The 19,494-nt window shown below is 37.2% G+C and overlaps 1 protein-coding gene across 7 annotated transcripts in view; it reads right to left on the minus strand.

The window, feature by feature from the left end:
• kifap3a (kinesin-associated protein 3a) overlaps nt 1-19,494 on the minus strand; it is a 233,923-nt gene that overhangs the window by 77,592 nt on the left and 136,837 nt on the right. For 6 of the 7 annotated variants that reach the window (XM_069938225.1, XM_069938224.1, XM_069938218.1 and 3 more), the window contains 2 exons: nt 13,616-13,714; nt 12,096-12,181 (listed from right to left, as the gene is read on the minus strand). In XM_069938225.1, the coding sequence (XP_069794326.1) occupies nt 12,096-12,181; nt 13,616-13,714 (185 nt within the window). The remainder of the gene's footprint in view (nt 1-12,095; nt 12,182-13,615; nt 13,715-19,494) is intronic. The other variant, XM_069938222.1, reaches the window with a different exon arrangement.

The following is a 19,494-nucleotide window of genomic DNA, read 5'->3' on the forward strand; positions in this document are numbered from 1 at the left end:
TTGCTATTAAGGGGGGATGGATGACAAATGTTAAGCTGATGCATTAGTAATTGCCGTTAGGGTAACGAAGGGGGTTGATGTTTATATATTACCAAAAAAAAACTTTTTAAATTTACCAGTAAATAGACTGAGGTTATAAAATTATTACTTTCTGAGCTCGATCCTTGTGCATAAATTCATCATGTGTGTTAGAGGCTTAGAATTTCATTTCCAGTTGGATTTTCACTAACCGATATGCAGTGAGATAATACAATGGATGCCAAAAACCACTCTCAGCAACCAAAACAAAAAAGTGGGGAAAATGCTTCCTGTGTTACCATTCCTAATAAACCCAGATTAAGATGCACATGACTGAAATGAGAAATAGCTAACATGCATCAGTAGAGTTTAAGCAGACAGGATTACTACCTGCTCAGCTTTAGCCAAATCTTCAGTGAAGTAGAAAGCATGTTTTTTGAGGTGAATAAAATTTAGAAGAAATTACACATTTTTTAACCATCTGTATCATTCAATTGCCTACAACTTGAGTGCCCAAGAATGCAGAAGGTTGAAGATAGTGGCAAACCAAGCCAAGTCCATCATGGCCATCGAATGCCCATCAACTGATGACATCAATGTTGACTCAATGTTGCCCCATTTCTCTCTTCACAAACTCTTCTTACTGCTACCTTCAAGCAAAAGGTACAAAATGAGGAAGGTGGTACAGAGACCGAAGCTGGATTGAGAAGAAAAAAAGAAAAATATAGGGCAGAAAAGTCAAAACTAAAAGATGCAGAGGTCACTAGATTCTAAAAGGACAATGAGCATAAGGGCACTTTATCTGAATGCCCGTAGTATTAGAAACAAGGTTAGTCAACTTAAGGCACAAATCATATGATTTAGTGGCCATCACAGAAACATGGTTGCAAGGTGGGCATAACTGGGAATTAAATATTTCAAGGGTATCAGGTAATATGCACAGATAAACAGAAAGGTAAAGATGGTGGGGTGGTGGTCTTAATTAGGGATGAGATCAGGGCAATAGTAAGAGACGATATAAGATCTAAGGAGCAAAATGTTGAGTCCATCTGGGTAGTGATTAAGAATAGTGAAGGGAAAAAATACATTGGCTATTAACCAAGAGATAGCTGAGGCATGTAAGAATACAAGTTGGTCAAGGGAGTCTGGAGGATGACTTCATAGAATGCATCCATAATAGCTTTCTTGAACAGCATGTTAAGGAACCAACAAGGGAGAATACTATTTTAGATCTAGTATTGTACAATGAGATAGGTAAAATGAACAACCTAGTAGTTAGCCACCTTCTTGGAAAAAATGATTATAGTATGATTGAATTTCTCGTATAGATGGAGGGGGCAATAGTTAGATCTAAAACTAGTGTATTATGCTTGAACAGGGGAGACTACAACAGGATGAGGGAGGAATTGGTCAGCGTGGACTGGGATCATAAGCTCGTTGGCAAAACAGTTGAACAATGGAAGACTTTCTGGGGAGGAGTCACATGATGGAGTAGTGGCCGGATTGAGAACTCCAGCCCTCTCCAGAAAAGTCGGGAAAAACAAGAGAAAATACAAAGGCACAGAAATAAAAGTTAAAGAAAAGTGAGTATAAAGGTGGAAAGAAGATGGAGACAAAAAAAGAAAAATCAAAATCAACGGAAAGAAGAGAGGAAGAGAAGACAACGGAGGAAAAAGGTGAAGGCCTTACCTGTCCGAAGAGGCCCGCTGTGGAGAGAGGAGCCCGCATCCTCAGGTCGGTAGAAAAAGAACTACAACAATGGCTCGCAGAGCCGAGTAAAAGTGCGCAACCGCGCATGCGCGATGCGCATGAAAAAAACACACCGACGGGAGGGGGGACCAGCTGGGGAGTCGATCTCCACAGCCGGCAATGACAGCTGCAGAACACCTGCAGCAAGAAGAGACCACAGAAAACAATGAAAACAAGAAAGAAGAGAAGGAAAGGGCAACAAAGAAACAACAGATGGCCAACCCAGAGGAAGAAGAAGAGGAAGAATACAGTGAAATAGATGAAGGGAAAGGCAAGGTAAAGGTTATACTTTCTCTTGTTAGAGGATACATGGAGTCATTTAAAGAATGGCAAACACAGGAATTCAACGATTTAAGAAGAAGAATAAACAACACAGAAGAGAAAGTGAATAAAATAGATATGACCTTAACAGAAATGGGGAAAAAAATGGACAAGATGGAAGAACGGGCAGTAGCAGCAGAAATGGAGGTAGAAGACTTAAAAAAGAAATTGGAGGAATCTAATAAAAAAACTAAAGAGACACAAGAACTACTAGCTCAAAAAATAGATATAATGGAAAATTATAACAGAAGAAAAAACATAAAGATAGTGGGCCTAGAACGCTTCCACCAGCGTTGTCTCCGCTCCATCCTGAACATCCATTAGAGCGCTTACATCCCTAACGTCGAAGTACTCGAGATGGCAGAGGTCGACAGCATCAAGTCCACGCTGCTGAAGATCCAGCTGCGCTGGATGGGTCACGTCTCCAGAATGGAGGACCATCGCCTTCCCAAGATCGTGTTATATGGCGAGCTCTCCACTGGCCACCGTGACAGAGGTGCACCAAAGAAAAGGTACAAGGACTGCCTAAAGAAATCTCTTGGTGCCTGCCACATTGACCACCGCCAGTGGGCTGATAACGCCTCAAACCGTGCATCTTGGCGCCTCACAGTTTGGCGGGCAGCAACCTCCTTTGAAGAAGACCGCAGAGCCCACCTCACTGACAAAAGGCAAAGGAGGAAAAACCCAACACCCAACCCCAACCAACCAATTTTCCCCTGCAACCGCTGCAATCGTGTCTGCCTGTCCCGCATCAGACTTGTCAGCCACAAACGAGCCTGCAGCTGACGTGGACTTTTTACCCCCTCCATAAATCTTCGTCCGCGAAGCCAAGCCAAAGAAGAAGTGGGCCTTAAGGAAGATGAAGAAGGCAAGAATATGAGGGAGTTTATAAAAGAGTGGATCCCTAAGACCCTAGGATGTCCAGAACTACAGCAAGAAATGGAAATAGAAAGGGCACATAGAGCATTGGCCTCTAAACCACAACCACAACAAAAACCAAGATCTATTGTAGTAAAATTCCTAAGATATACTACAAGAGAAAAGGTACTGGAGAAGGCAATGGAAAAAGTAAGAGAGGGCAACAAACCACTGGAATATAAAGGGCAAAAAATCTTCATTTATCCAGATATAAGTTTTGAACTCCTAAAGAAGAGAAAGGAGTTCAATACAGCAAAGGCGATTTTATGGAAGAAAGGGTATAAATTTATACTGAAGCATCCTGCGGTATTGAAAATATTTATTCCAGGACAACAAAACAGACTATTCTCGGATCCAGAAGAAGCACGAAAATTTGCAGAACAATTACAAAAATAGACTGAGGGATGAAGACGGGTAATGAGAGTAAAAATTATCACGATTGATATGTATGTGGGTAAAGACAAAAATAGACTGAGGGATGAAGACGGGTAATGAGGGTAAAAATGACCACGATTGATATGTATGCGGGTAAAGAGGTATAAGAGTGAATAGAGACAATGTGCATACGTGAATGTATCTGTAATTAGAGGAAAATATAGATAGTATAGACAAGAATTAATAGAGAGAATAAGGAGGGAATTAAAAGAGTGACCTTTGTGACATATGAAAAGTGAAATCTTTTCTGGGGGGGGCTGGGTGGGGGAAAATAGCGGTCACTGCAAAATCAGTTGACGCTTGCGAGTGGATTCGCAAATCCAAATGGAGAGGGGAGATGTGGTTGTCCGACAAGGGATAAAGGACAACTCAGGAGGGGAAGGGGAGATTGGGGATAAAGAAGATAGAAATAGGAGAATAAGGAAAATGTTGGATGTTGTAGGAATGTTGTCTTGTAAAGAGTTGAAAATAAGAAAACAGAAATGGAAAAGGAGGAAAGGTAATGATGGAAAAACGGAAAGAGAAGATAAACAAAATATAAAATGGCTACGCTGAACTATATGACTTTAAATATTAATGGAATACATAACCAAATTAAAAGGAAGAAACTACTAAATTTACTGAAAAAGGAAAAAATAGATATAGCATTTGTCCAAGAAACACACTTAACTGAATTGGAGCACAAGAAATTAAAGAGAGATTGGGTAGGACATGTAACAGCAGCATCGTATAATTCAAAAGCAAGAGGAGTGGCTATATTAATTAGCAAAAATGTGCCATTTAAAATAGAAGAGGAAATAATAGATCCAGCAGGGAGATATGTTATGATAAAATGTCAGATATATTCGGAGCATTGGAATCTACTTAATATATATTCACCTAACGAAGAGGATCAAAAGTTTATGCAAGATATCTTTTTGAAGGTAGCTGATACGCAAGGGAACATACTAATAGGAGGGGATTTCAATCTGAATTTGGATCCAAATATGGATAAAACGGGGAAAAAATTAACAGGAAGAACAAAGTAACCAAATTTATAATTAAATCAATGCAAGAAATGAAACTTGTGGACATATGGAGGAAACAAAACCCAAAAGAAAAGGAATACTCATACTACTCGACTAGACATAAAACATACTCAAGAATAGACCTATTTTTGTTATCAGCTAGTATGCAGGACAGAGTAAGAAAAACAGAATATAAAGCGAGAATGCTATTGGACCATTCACCCTTAATACTGACAGTAAAGCTAGAGGACATCCCTCCAAGAATGTATAGATGGAGATTAAACCCCATGCTACTTAAAAGACAGGATTTTAGAGAATTTATTGAAAAACAATTAAAAATGTATTTTGAAGTAAATACGGAATCAGTGGAAGATAAGTTTATACTATGGGACGCAATGAAAGCATTCATTAGAGGGCAAATAATAAGTTATGTAATCAAGATGAAGAAGGACTACAATCAGGAAACAGAGCAGTTGGAAAGGGAAATAGTAAACATAGAAAAAAAATTAGCAATGAAGGAAGATACAACTAAAAGAAGAGAATTGGCGGATAAAAAAATAAAATATGAAACATTACAAACATATAAGGTGGAGAAGAATATAATGAAGACAAAACAGAAATATTATGAACTAGGTGAAAAAACACACAAAATCTTAGCATGGCAGCTTAAGACAGAGCAAACTAAGAAAATGGTATTGGCAACAAGGAAAAAAGACAAACAAGTAACATATAATCCGAAAGAAATTAAGGAAAACTTCAGAGAATTCTATGAACAATTATACCGAACTGAAAACGAAGGGAAAGAAGGGAAAATAGATGAATTTTTGACTAAAATTGAACTACCAAAACTACAAATAGAGGAACAAAATAAATTAACAGAACCATTTGGAACAGTAGAAATACAAGAGATAATAAAAAAATTACCAAATAATAAGACACCAGGAGAGGATGGACTCCCAATAGAATTCTACAAAACATGTAAAGACCTATTAATACCGCCCCTACTGGATATAATCAACCAGATTGATGAGACACAAAACTTACCAGATTCATGTAAAACAGCAATAATTACAGTGATACTAAAACAAGGGAAAGATCCACTCTCACCAGCGTCATATAGACCAATATCTTTGCTAAACACAGATTATAAGATAATAGCTAAACTATTAGCAAACAGATTAGCAGAACAGGTACCGAAAATGGTAAATTTAGACCAAACTGGATTTATCAAAAAAAGACGCACAACAGACAATATTTGTAAATTTATTAACTTAATTCATGCAGTAGAAGGAAATAAAGCACCTGCAGTAGCAGTTGCTTTAGACGCAGAGAAGGCCTTCGACAGAGTAGAATGGAATTATTTGTTCAAAGTATTGCAAAAACTCAGTTTACCGGAGAAGTATATTAATTGGATTAAAGCATTATATAAGGGACCGTTAGCGAAAGTGACAGTAAATGGACATGTATCAAAGCAATTTAACTTAAGCAGGTCAACGCGGCAGAGATGCCCACTATCACCGTTATTGTTTGCACTAGCTATAGAACCACTAGCAGAATTGATAAGAATAGATAATAATATAAAAGGAATAAAAATAAAAGACAGGGAATATAAAATCAGTCTATTTGCGGATGATGTGATAGTGTACTTAACAGAACCAGAACTATCAATAAAAGAATTATATAAGAAATTGAAGGAATATGGAGAAGTGTCGGGATACAAGATAAACGTAAATAAAAGTGAAGCAATGCCTATGAATAACGCGGATTTCTCAAAATTTAAGAAGGAATCCCCATTCAGATGGTAAATGCAGGCAATAAGATACCTAGGTGTACAAATAAACAAAAATCTAGGCCAATTATATAAACTCAATTACAATCCACTAATGAAAAAATTACAGGACGATTTAGAGCATTGGAAAGAGCTACCACTAACACTGATAGGAAGGATAAACTGTATTAAAATGAACATTTTTCCAAGGATACTATAGTTATTTCAGGCATTGCCAATACAACTGACAGAAAAATTCTTCAAAGAGTTAAAGAAAATAATAAGGAAATTTTTATGGAGAGGGGGGAAACCGAGGATAGCACTAGATAAATTAACAGAATGGTATAAACAAGGAGGCTTACAACTGCCAAACTTCAAAAATTATTATAGAGCCGCACAATTAAGATACCTATCAGATTTTTATCAAACAAGGGAAAAACCAGACTGGACGAGATTAGAATTAGATAAAATAGGGGAAAAGATACCTGAACACATATTATATAAATGGGACGAAAAATTGGTACAACATAGAACTTCTCCAGTATTACACCATCTCCTCAATATTTGGAAAAAGATTCATGTAGAAAGAAATAAAACAAATTATCAATTACCAAAACTAATATTGACGCAAAATAAGCTACTCCCTTTTACAATAGACAACCTTTCCTTTAGAAAATGGGAAAAAAAAGGGATTAAAAGAATAGAAAATTGTTTTTCAGGAAGTAGATTCTTATCCTTTGAACAAATGAGAGATAAGTACAATATAACTGGAGATACAGCGCTGGCATATTACCAACTGAGATCCTACTTGAAAGATAAATTAGGAAGCAATTTGAGTTTACCAGAGGGAAGTAACCTTGAATATGTGATTACAGATACAATGTTAATCAAAAGATTTATAACAAATATGTATATTAAACTGCAAGAAAAGGAGAATAAGGAAACAAATGGTAAAACTAAACAAAAATGGGAACAAGATTTAAATATAAAGATAAAAAAGGAAACATGGGAGAAATTATGTTCTGGAACGATGAGAAATACAATAAATACGAGGCTACGTATGATACAATATAATTGGTTACACAGACTATACATTACACCGCAAAAGTTAAATAAATGGGACCCAACAGTATCTGATAGATGTTTTCGATGTAAAAAAGAAAGGGGAACAACAATTCATGCAATCTGGACAAGTGAGAAAGTAGAAAAATTTTGGGATGATCTCAATCAGATATTAAATAAAATAACAGAAAACAATATACCAAAGAATCCAGAGATCTTTCTCCTAAGTAACATAAAAAATAAAGAATTTGGAATTGACTTGGAGGATGCACAAAAAAAAGATTTGTTAAGATAGCCCTAGCCGTAGCAAAAAAATGTATTATGTCAACCTGGAAATTGGAAGATAATTTGAAAATACAACAATGGTATATAGAAATGAATAAATGTATTCCATTAGAAAAAATAACATATAGTTTAAGAAATAATATTGAAATATTCGAACAAGTATGGGAGCCTTACATTAAATACAATAGCGAAAACCTACCGGGAACAAACATTACCTAAGTTGATGGAAGGAGAAGAGAAGAAAAGAATGGACTCAGTAGAATTTCTGGTGTATTTTTGTTGAATGACAACATTGTCTGACTGGCTTAATGCAACCTAGATTGTATACCTAAAATGGATGAGAGGGGGGGGTGGGGGGGTGGCTTGGGAGGAGGGAGGGGGGGGGAGAAAAAGTCACTGTATATGTGTGAAAAAGAAAAAGTGTATATCATGGCTAACGTGATTTATGGTGTGAAAAATAAAAAAAATTTAAAAAATTAAAATAAAAAAAAAATGTATTTTTCCCAAAAAAAAATGGAAGACTTTCAAAGAAATTTTTCACAGTGCTCAACAAAAATATATTCCTGTTAAAATTAAGAGCAGCAAGAGAGGGAAGAGTCAGCCTTGGTTAACTAAGGAAATAAAGGAAAATATAAGATTAAAACCTCATGTGTACAAAGTAGACAATTGTAGTGGGAAACTGAAGTACTGAGAAAACTTAAAAAGGCAACAAAGGACAACTAAAGGGGAAATAAGGAAAGTGAGGAAGGATTATAAAGGTAAATTAACACAAAATATAAAAACAGATAGCAAAATAAAACTATAAATATATAAAGCAGAAGATGATGGCTAGAGTCAACATAGGTCCCCTTGGAAGATGAGAAGGGAAAATGATATTGAGTAATGAGGAAATGGCCGAGGCATTGAACAGATATTTGTGTCAGTCTTCATGGTGGAAAACATGCCAAAGAGTGGTGATAGGGATGCAAAGGGAGGTGAGGGCCTTGATCAAATAATTGTTGCAAAAGAGATAGTGATTAGCAAACTAATGGGACTGAAAGCAAACAAATCCCCTGGTCCTGATGCGATGCATCCCAGGGTACTGATGGAAATGGTGGGAGTTATAGTCAATGCATTAGTAGTCATTTACCAAAATTCTCTGGACTTGGGCAGGTACTGGCAGATTGGAAGACAGTAAATGTCATGCCACTTTTTAAAAAGGGTTGTAGGCAGAAGATGAGTAATTATTGACCAGTTAGATTAAAGTCTGTAGTCTGGAAAATGTTTGAAGCTGTCATTAAGGATGAAATAGCGAGACATTTAAAATGAAGGGGTTCCATCAGGTAGATGCAGCATGGATTCAGAAAGAGCAGTCTTGTTTGACAAACTTGCTAGAGTTCTTTGAGGATATAATGGGTGCAGTCAATAGAGGGGAACAGGTTGATGTTGTATATTTGGATTTCCAGAAGACATATGATAAGATGCCGCACAAGAGACTTATCAATAATATACAGATGAATGGAATCAGGGGAAGTATATTGGTGTGGATTGAGGATCAATTAACAGACAGAAGGCAGAGAGTCGGGATAAATGGGTGTTTTTCTGATTGGCAGACAGTGGTAAGTGGGGGGCTGTGGGGTCGGTGCTGGGCCCACAGCTGTTCACCAATTACATTGATGATTTGGAAGAGGGGACAGAGTGTAGTGGAGCAAAGTTTGCGGATGATACTAAATTGAGTGGAAAAGCAAATTGTAATGAGGATGTGGAGAGGCTGGAGAAGGATATAGTTAAGTTAGGTGAGTGGGAAAAGGTCTGGCAGATGGAGTACGATGTTAGTAAATATGAGATCATCCACTTTGGTAGGAAAAATAGAAGAGCAGGTTATTATTGAAATGGTGAAAAATTGCAGCATGCTGTAATCCAGAAGGACTTGAGAGTGCTTGTGCATGAATCACAAAAAGTTGGGTTGCAGGTACAACAAGTTGTTAGGAAGGCAAATGGAATATTGGACTTCATCGCTGGAGGAATTGAATACAAGGGGAGGGAAGTCATGCTTCAACTGTGCAAGGTACTGGTGAGGCTACACCTGGAGTACTGTGCACAGTTCTGGTCTCCATACTTGAGGAAGGATATACTGGCCTTGGAGGCAGTCCAGAGGAAGTTCACCAGGCTGATCCCGGAAATGAGGGCGTTGACCTACGAGGACAGACTAAATCAGCTGGGATTATACTCACTCAAATTCAGAAGAATGAGAGGAGATCTTATAGAAATATAAAATTATGAAAGGGATAGATAAAATAGAGGCAGGAAAACTATCTTCACTGCTAGGTGAGACCAGAACTAGAGGACACAGCCTCAAGATTCAGGGGAGTATATTTGACAGAGTAGTGAATCTATGGAATTCTCTGCCCAAGGAAGCAGATGAGGCAACTTCATTAAACATATTTGAGGCTCAGTTAGATAGATTTTTACATAAAAAAGGAATTAAGGGATATGGGGAAAAGGCAGGTAGGTGGAGTTGAGTCAATGATCAGATCAGCCATGATCTTACTGAATGGTGGAGCAGACTCAATGGGCCTGATGGCCTACTCCTGCTCCTATTTCTTATGTTCTTATGTCTAAAGACTGGCATCTCTAAATTGAAGAACAATTTTTATCCAACAGCTATCAGGCTCTTGAACCTCCCCATATTACCCTAATCTTAACAATAAACTATCTGGGATAATCAAAAGATCTTTGTGAACTATTGAAATGTCACCTTCTTTCTTGCACTAAATGTAACTGTGATTAAATATTTATCATCTCTTTTTCTGTCTTGGCATATTGTGGTAATTTAACATATACCATTACAGTTGGTGTCTCTTGCATACCCGTTTGACTGCTGCAAGGAAAAAATTGCATTATACTTGCGTATGTGACAATAAACTCTTATTACTCATGCTTACATTTTTTTCAAGCAAATTAGGATACACAAAAGGCCAGAAGGGGAAGAAAAGAGATTTAAAAGTATGTAGAAAAGCATGAAACTGAAGAAATACAAGGCGGATGGTTCTGAAAGGGTCTGCAAGCAAAGATGAAGATTTTTTAAATTGCTGCATGAATTGGTCAGATGACAATGTGGGAGGAGAGCCAACAATACATGAAGGGTCTGGGGTTTAATTAGAAGAGGAACACAGCTTGTAATAATCTAAAATTTATGCAAGATTGAGAATAGGAAACTAATCAGAAAAATAAAAGAATAGTTGTGAGTAACAACAAAAAAAAACATGGATCTACTTCTGTAGCAACATACAGGAAGTGGAAGGAAGCAGCCTTGGAGCTAGGAGTAGTTATGTGGCCAAAAGCTGACTTCAGACTCAATATAAAAGCAAAGAGAAGCAAGAAGAAATTTTTCACCTTAAGGATAATGAATCTGCAGAATTCATTACCCAAGATTGTATTAGAGATTCAGTTGCTCAAATATAATTAAAAGAGATTCACCTAAAATATTTAGATATTAATTGAACCAAGGGACATGGACTTAATGAAGGGAATGCGATCTAAAGTAAAAGATGAGCCTTGATTGTGTGGAATGGGAGTAGAGGTGGCACAAGAGGTGGAACAGGTTACTCCTGCTTCTATTTTTTATGTTCTCCATTACACATCAATTATTCTGTCGTGGAGAGCACTTTTTTATATAAAGGACAACCTATCTTAAACCCATAACAGCTCCTCATTAGTCAAGAAGGTGCAGCGTTAGTCCAGTAGCCTTACCCTCCACAACCTAAGGAGGTTGAGAAGGTCAAGGTCACCAGCCCCATCTTGACAACTTTTTACAGGAGCACAATTGAGAGCATCCTGTCTGGCTGCAAAGAGGATCATCGAAAAGGGGAAGAAGATCATTGGTGTCCCTCTTTCTTATACTAACATTTACCGGGAGTGTTACTTAAATAGGGCTCAAAGAACTATAGAAGATCTTTTCCATTCAGCACAGTCTCTTTGATCCACTACCATCAAGGAGGTTGCAAAGCAGCATCCAAATCAGGACTGCCAAACTGTGAGCAGCTTCTTCCCGCAGGCTATGAAATTAACGAAGAGTATCCTGTAACTGAATACATCATCCCAAAATATTTATGTACATTTATTTTAAAATATATGTTTATGTACATACAGTATGTGATTATTGTGTACAGTGTTTTGTGTCTATGTGTGTGCACTATAGTTGGAGAAACATTGTTTCATTAGGTTGTACATGTATAGTCAGATGATAATAAACTTGAACTTGATAATTAACATTGCAAATGACCTTGGTTCAGCCTTAGACAACTGAGAGGGAGATAGAGAAATAGAGGCAATGTCAGTAGTTAGTTTGTACAGGGATCAAGAGCAGCAATTTTAGTCCTCAGTATTTGCTGGAAAGAAATTTCCAGTCATCTGGCTGGATACATCCTTAATATGGTCATGGAATTTCCTTCATCTGTTATGCTTCAGTCCCTATTTTAATCGTTTTACTTTTAACCAAAGATAAAAGCCAAGTTAAATGAGATTTATACAGGATATAATTTCTTCCTTACCGCAATGATGTCCAATGTGTTGTCACAGACTTTCCGTATCTCTGCATTTTTATCATGCATCAGATCTATCAAGTATGCTGGAGCCTCTAGGAACAGATTAAGGAAGCAATAAGCTGTCAGGTTTTAAAAAATGTAATAATGAGATGTCTATTAATTGAAAATTTCTTATTGCAATTGTGAAGGAGCCATCTTTATGAGTTCTCCAATTTTGAGCCAGCAACAACTAAGCAGCTACTATAGGTTATTGGGACTAGCAGAATGATGTTTAGCTATTATAGGTCATTTGGGACTAGCAGAATGATGTTTCAGCACAGACTAGAAGGGCTGAATTGCCTGTTTTCTGGACTGTAGTTTTCTATGGTTCTATATACATTTAAAAAATAAGGGTGGTAGGACTTTGTGGGGAATTCAAAGGCAACCTATTTTGCTATAGGAGTGAAATTGTATTATTGGCTACAAATATGACTGCTCTTTAAATAAACAGCTGTTTTGAAGTGTATTGGGATTAGCTAATAAAATTACAAACAAGTATTGATGAAAATGAGATGAAATTGCTAAATCATGATCATATGCCTGGGAGATTTCTGTCAGACTCCTTAGCTGATCATAGCACAATCAGATTGGTATTTAGCAAACTGTAGCCCTCTTTTTAGCTGATTCCTCGTTGTGGAGAATGGCTGGCCCAATTATGATTATGGAGTGAGTGAAAGATCAAATCATGAGATTACAAACTACTTGAATGTCAATTATATTTTTTTTTATATGGGAGTACCAGGTTTGTACAGAACCATTTCACTCAATGCTGTTAATTTCCATATCTATATGTTCAGATGGGGAAAAACCCATAATATTCATTGGAGCTGAAATAGACCTCTCAGTTTCCTTAAAAGCTACTGATACTTACATACACCAAGTGTGTACATATTCTGATTTTCAAACTTGGATTTGTATGTGATTGAAATTTGTACCTACCATAGGGAACTCAAAACTTAAACTCAAGCTTAACAATTCTTCACAAAAAAATACTATTTTATCCATGTAATTAAAGATTATGAAGAATGCATTATATTAAACAGAGCCTTAAGTATTAATTTAGGAACAAATAACAAGCAGCTCCTCTTATCAAGGAATTTTCTGAACAAAATGTTCTGAAATAAAATTAATTAAAAAGTTCCATTTATCTTGCAACCATTAGACTACGATGTGGGTTAAACTGCCACACCATTTTATAGTACTCAATGATTTCCCTTATTTACTCGTTTTAACTTATTCCACAGCTAGCCTTTTCATTTATATTGTATAATCATCTGGACGATTCTACAATATAAGCTATTATTAAAGGTTTTTATCTCCAAACAAAGAAATCCACAAGTTTTGATCCTTGTTGATTTAAAATGACGGGTTTGGTACCAACATCTGAACAAGTTTAATGGTTCCACCTGTGTCCCTTCCTTCTGAATCAATTAGCATAAGCACCATATAGAACAGTTTTTAAAAGATCTGTTACTCAGAAAGGATACGTGTTTCCTTTATAATCACATCTCTGGTAGCCTGATGGAAAACCATCTGGTAGAAAACATATACAATCTGGCAAACAAACTCATCGTCCTCCTGTTTGGCTATTGGAAAGAATAAAAATATACAATGAATGGAGTTTATAACAATAATGTGCTGGAAAAAAAGCAAAACCTCCCAAACCAGTTAATTGGATTATTAACAAAGGATGTCACCAAAATTCAAGTTATCCAGAATCATCAACAAAAACTTAGTTCAAAGTTGTAAAAGCCAGGACCAGTGTCAATACAGCGGAAGCTGTTACGATTTGGTTGAGTCCATGATCTCCATAAAATAATCAGTGAACTCTATTTACCCATTCTATCTTGTAGCCCTCAATTTTTTCTTCAACCTCAAGAAGCTTCCAATGTCCACTTGAAAAAAAATCATATCACATCCACCATCTTCCAAGGTAAAGTTTTGCACATAATTATAATTGAAGCATTAAATGCTTCCCCATTTTCTCTTGCTCTAAACCACAAATCAGTATCCCCAGTTTTTGGACCATTAACCAATGGGAACAGCCTTTTTTGTTTGTCCTATCTCAACTGGTCATAATCGTTGAAATTTCCATGAAATCTCCTCCCAGTCTTCTTTGCTCAAAGAGATGAACCCGAGCATATCCAAGCTAATCTTGCAGTTAAAATTGACCATCCTGGAACTACAAAAATCAGAGAAAGCAACTGTAGGAGGTGATTGAATACAATGTTGCTAAAAAGGGAGGATTTTAGTCAATTTAAAAGACGGCAGATTGAATTTTTTTGTGAGACAAATTTGGGATCGACAGATAATAGCTTTTTAATCTTCTTTCTTCTTCTTTGGCTTGGCTTCGCGGACGAAGATTTATGGAGGAGTAATGTCCACGTCAGCTGCAGGCATTAAAGGCATACTTAAGAGGACAGATAATTTCATTTACAAAAAAGATTAAAAGAGAATTTAATGTAGAAATAAATAAGCTGGAGAAAGAAAGAGGGGAATTAGAAAAATATCAGAGAATGAGGAACAGGATAAATATATAATATTGGAAAATAAGAAAATTCAATACAACACTTTGCAAACATAGAGAAGACCATATTAAACACAAAACAGAAATACTACAAATTAGGAGAAAGGGCACATAAAGTACTGGCATGGCAAGTGAAGGCTGAAGAATCAGAAAGAGCTATAAATGCTTTACAGAAAGAAAATGATACAGTTACATATAATCACAAAGAGATAAATGAAATAATTTTAAAAATATTATAAAAATCTATACAAATCTGACTCGCCGGGAGACAAGGCTGAAATAGAGAAATTCCTGGATGGTGTGGAACTCCCAAAGTTGAATGATGAAGACAGAAAGGAATTAGATTTACATTTTACGAGGGAGGAAATTGAAAGAGCATTAGGAACTCTTCAGGCTAGGATGGATTTCCAGCTGAGTTTTATAAAGAATTTGAAGATTTGCTAATGCCTTTATTCATGGATGTAATAGAAACTCAGACACTGCCGGATTCCTTCTCAATGGCAATAATTACTGTACTGTCAAAAAAGAATAGAGATTCTCTGAAAACTTCTTCTTACTGACCGATAGCTCTTTTAAATGCAGACTACAAAATAATAGCAAAAGCACTGGTGAATAGGCTGGAACAGTATTGGCCTAAATTAATACATACAGATCAAGTGGGATTTGTTAAGAGTAGTCAAGCATCAAATAACCCGGTGCAATTATTTAACATAATACATTTAGCTCAATCAAGGAAGGACCCCAATATAATTGTATCACTAGACGCAGAAAAAGCATTCGATAGACTCGAATGGGCTTTTTTGCTTAAAACATTATAAAAATTAGGTATAGGACAAGGATTTATTAACTGGATTAGGGCATGATATCAAAAACCACAAGCAAAAATAATAACTAATAGTGAAACATCAGGAATGTTCCCGTCAAATAGGCAAGGCTGTCCCCTCTCCCTGGCATTATTGGTTATGGCGATAGAACCTCCAGCAGAAATGATTCAGGATGATCCTGAAATTAAAGGCTTCAAGCTCGGGCAAGTCCAACACAAAATTAGTTTGTTTGCAAAAATATACTATTTTATATGGAAGAGTATCAGGATATAAGATAAATATGGTTAAAAGTGAAACTTTACTATTAACAAATCATGACTATGAATGTTTTAAAGCAAATAGTATGCTTAAATGGAAAAGTGAAGGGATTAAGTACTTGGGAATTATGCTCGATAACAACTTGAATAACTTGTATAAGTTGAATTACTCCCATCTGCTGGCAAAAATAGAAAAAGACTTACAGAAATGGAAAGACCTGCCCCCAATATTAATTGGGCAAGTTAATTGTATTAAAATGAAGATAATGCCAAAGGTACAATATTTGTTCCAGTTTTTAAAAAAAAAAATAAATGGTTTGGTAGGTGCATATAGCACTGCATGAGATGGATGAAACATTGACTAAAGATTTCATCTATAGATGGAATTGGAAATTAATTTAGAGAAAGACCTCAAACCTTATATTGATTCATTTGATAAAGGTCTGGCAAAATATTAATGACAATATAGGAAGGAAAAGTGGAATATCTTTTAAGATCTCCACAATGTAATAATCTGATGTGGCCTATGATAATGGAAAATAGGATTATAAATATATGGTTACAGAAAGGGATTTTCTACATTGCTAACTGTTAGAAAGATGGGGTTTTAATGCCATTTGAACAAATGAAACAAACTTAAGGTGTTTCAAATGGTACTTTTCATTTTTATTTACAACTAAGGGCTTTTGTAAGAGAAACTTGGGGAAATGATACGACTCCTCCAGGAGTGAGTCAATTGAAGTGTACATTATGGGTGGGTAGAATATCTAAATTTATTACTCGAATATATTATGCCCTGCAAATGGATGAGATGTCTGGAATACATATGTTGAGAGAAAGATGGAAAGCAGATCTGGCAGTAAACATATCAGAACAATCTTGGGCTGAATGGTATAAAAATGGGGTAACTTTGATTATCAATGCGAGGTATGGTTTGGTGCAATATAATTTTTTGCATCAATTATATTTGACTCCACAAAAATTGCACAAATCAAAACAAGAAATATCAGATGTTTTCGATGTGAAATAGAGGAAAGAACATTTCTTCATTCATTGTAGTCATGTACCAAATTCAATTCTTTCAAGAAAGAAGTATTGGAAGTCTTAACAACGATTACTGGAGTTAATTTTCCTGCTAACCCAGAATTATATTTATTGGGGAATTATATAGATATTAGTAATGTCCCCCAAAGTTCCTCAACATGATTATCCAACTGCACGAAAACCAACAAGGTCGGGTCAGATACAGCAATGAGCTCTCTGAACCCTTCTCCATTAACAATGGCGTGAAGCAAGGCTGTGTTCTCGCACCAACCCTCTTTTCAATCTTCTTCAGCATGATGCTGAACCAAGCCATGAAAGACCCCAACAATGAAGACGCTGTTTACATCCGGTACCGCACGGATGGCAGTCTCTTCAATCTGAGGCGCCTGCAAGCTCACACCAAGACACAAGAGCAACTTGTCCGTGAACTACTCTTTGCAGACGATGCCGCTTTAGTTGCCCATTCAGAGCCAGCTCTTCAGCGCTTGACGTCCTGCTTTGCGGAAACTGCCAAAATGTTTGGCCAGGAAGTCAGCCTGAAGAAAACTGAGGTCCTCCATCAGCCAGCTCCCCACCATGACTACCAGCCCCCCCACATCTCCATCGGGCACACAAAACTCAAAACGGTCAACCAGTTTACCTATCTCGGCTGCACCATTTCATCAGATGCAAGGATCGACAATGAGATAGACAACAGACTCGCCAAGGCAAATAGCGCCTTTGGAAGACTACACAAAAGAGTCTGGAAAAACAACCAACTGAAAAACCTCACAAAGATAAGCGTATACAGAGCCGTTGTCATACCCACACTCCTGTTCGGCTCCGAATCATGGGTCCTCTACCGGCACCACCTACGGCTCCTAGAACGCTTCCACCAGCGTTGTCTCCGCTCCATCCTCAACATCCATTGGAGCGCTTTCATCCCTAACGTCGAAGTACTCGAGATGGAAGAGGTCGACAGCATCGAGTCCACGCTGCTGAAGATCCAGCTGCGCTGGATGGGTCACGTCTCCAGAATGGAGGACCATCGCCTTCCCAAGATCGTGTTATATGGCGAGCTCTCCACTGGCCACCGTGACAGAGGTGCACCAAAGAAAAGGTACAAGGACTGGCTAAAGAAATCTCTTGGTGCCTGCCACATTGACCACCGCCAGTGGGCTAATAACGCCTCAAACCGTGCATCTTGGCGCCTCACAGTTTGGCGGGCAGCAACCTCCTTTGAAGAAGACCGCAGAGCCCACCTCACTGACAAAAGGCAAAGGAGGAAAAACCCAACACCCAACCCCAACCAACCAATTTTCCCCTGCAACCGCTGCAACCGTGTCTGCCTGTCCCGCATCGGACTTGTCAGCCACAAACGAGCCTGCAGCTGACGTGAACTTTTCCCCCCTCCATAAATCTTCGTCCGCGAAGCCAAGCCAAAGAAAAAAAAGTAATCATCTTACAAGAGTATCAAATATCACTTACTAAGGTTGCACTGACGATAGCCAAGAAATGTGTGGCAGTCACATGGAACTCAAATACACCGATCTCTTTGGCAAGATGGAAATCAGAAATGGACAGTTGTATCCCGATGGAAAAGATCACATAATTTGCGAAACCAACATGATACATTCCTTAAGACCTGGCAACAGTATTTTAATTATATTGGTGCACAAGTATAATATTGCTGTTATACATTTATGATCTTCCCTCAATTTTATACTATTTTCATTTTTTTTAGTAAAATAGACTAAGGTCCGACGGTGGACAGAAAGCCCCTTTATCTGTTTATACTGTTTAAGTTAAGGGGAAGGGGGGTAGCAGGAGTTGGGGGTGGGGGAGAGTTTGAATGTTTATTGTTGGAAATTTTATTTTTTTGGTTGATTTTTGTTACAAATATTTATGAAAATTTTAATTTTTTTTAAGAAGAATATTTATTTTGTATGCAAGTGGTATATAGATTATCTTACTATATTCACATAAAAGATGTATATTTGATATATGTTTGAAAACCAAGATAAAATATTCAAAAAAAGATTGTGAGGTATATCCTGCATGTGCTGTAACAAGGTCTTTGTCTAAGAAAATGATGAGAGTAGAGGAAGATCCAGTTGATAGAGACTTGCCCAGTACTTCTGAAATAGTCCAGAAGGAGCAGGTTAAATGAGAGAGACAGGATTTCTCTTTGACAAGGAAAGAGTATATTGAGGAGCAAAGACAGATTTAGGGAGAAAACTGTGAATGAGGGATTAAGGAAAGACCCTATGGATATTACTTGAAGGGTGAATTGTTCATGAGCAAATAAAGACCTCTTGATATTCCTGCAAATGAAGAGTGGGTGGTGAAATTTTAAATTTCATCTTGGTATAAAGAAAATCATGAATACAATTTTGAAACTACTTTTCTGGCCTGGTTTGAGGAAGAATGTTCTAAATTGGTGCCGGACATGTCACCTTCGCCAGGTTGTGGGGAAACCTAACCAGGGTCCTCCAGTAGCTCTCTTGCAACCTATTTCTGTTGTTGAGAAACCTTTCACTAGGGTTTCTGTGGTTTGTGTGGGTCCAGTGCCTAAAACAAAAGCTGGGAATCAGAACTTATTAACAATTATGTGTATAGCATCCACATTTCCAAAAGCTATACTAATGAGGAATTTTAAAGCAAAAATAGTGGTGAAGGCTTTGGAAAAATGTTTCACAGTTTTTGGGTTGCCTTAAGAGATCCAGAGTGATCAA

Source organism: Narcine bancroftii, chromosome 5 (assembly GCF_036971445.1).
Source record: "Narcine bancroftii isolate sNarBan1 chromosome 5, sNarBan1.hap1, whole genome shotgun sequence".
Taxonomy (NCBI): domain Eukaryota; kingdom Metazoa; phylum Chordata; class Chondrichthyes; order Torpediniformes; family Narcinidae; genus Narcine; species Narcine bancroftii.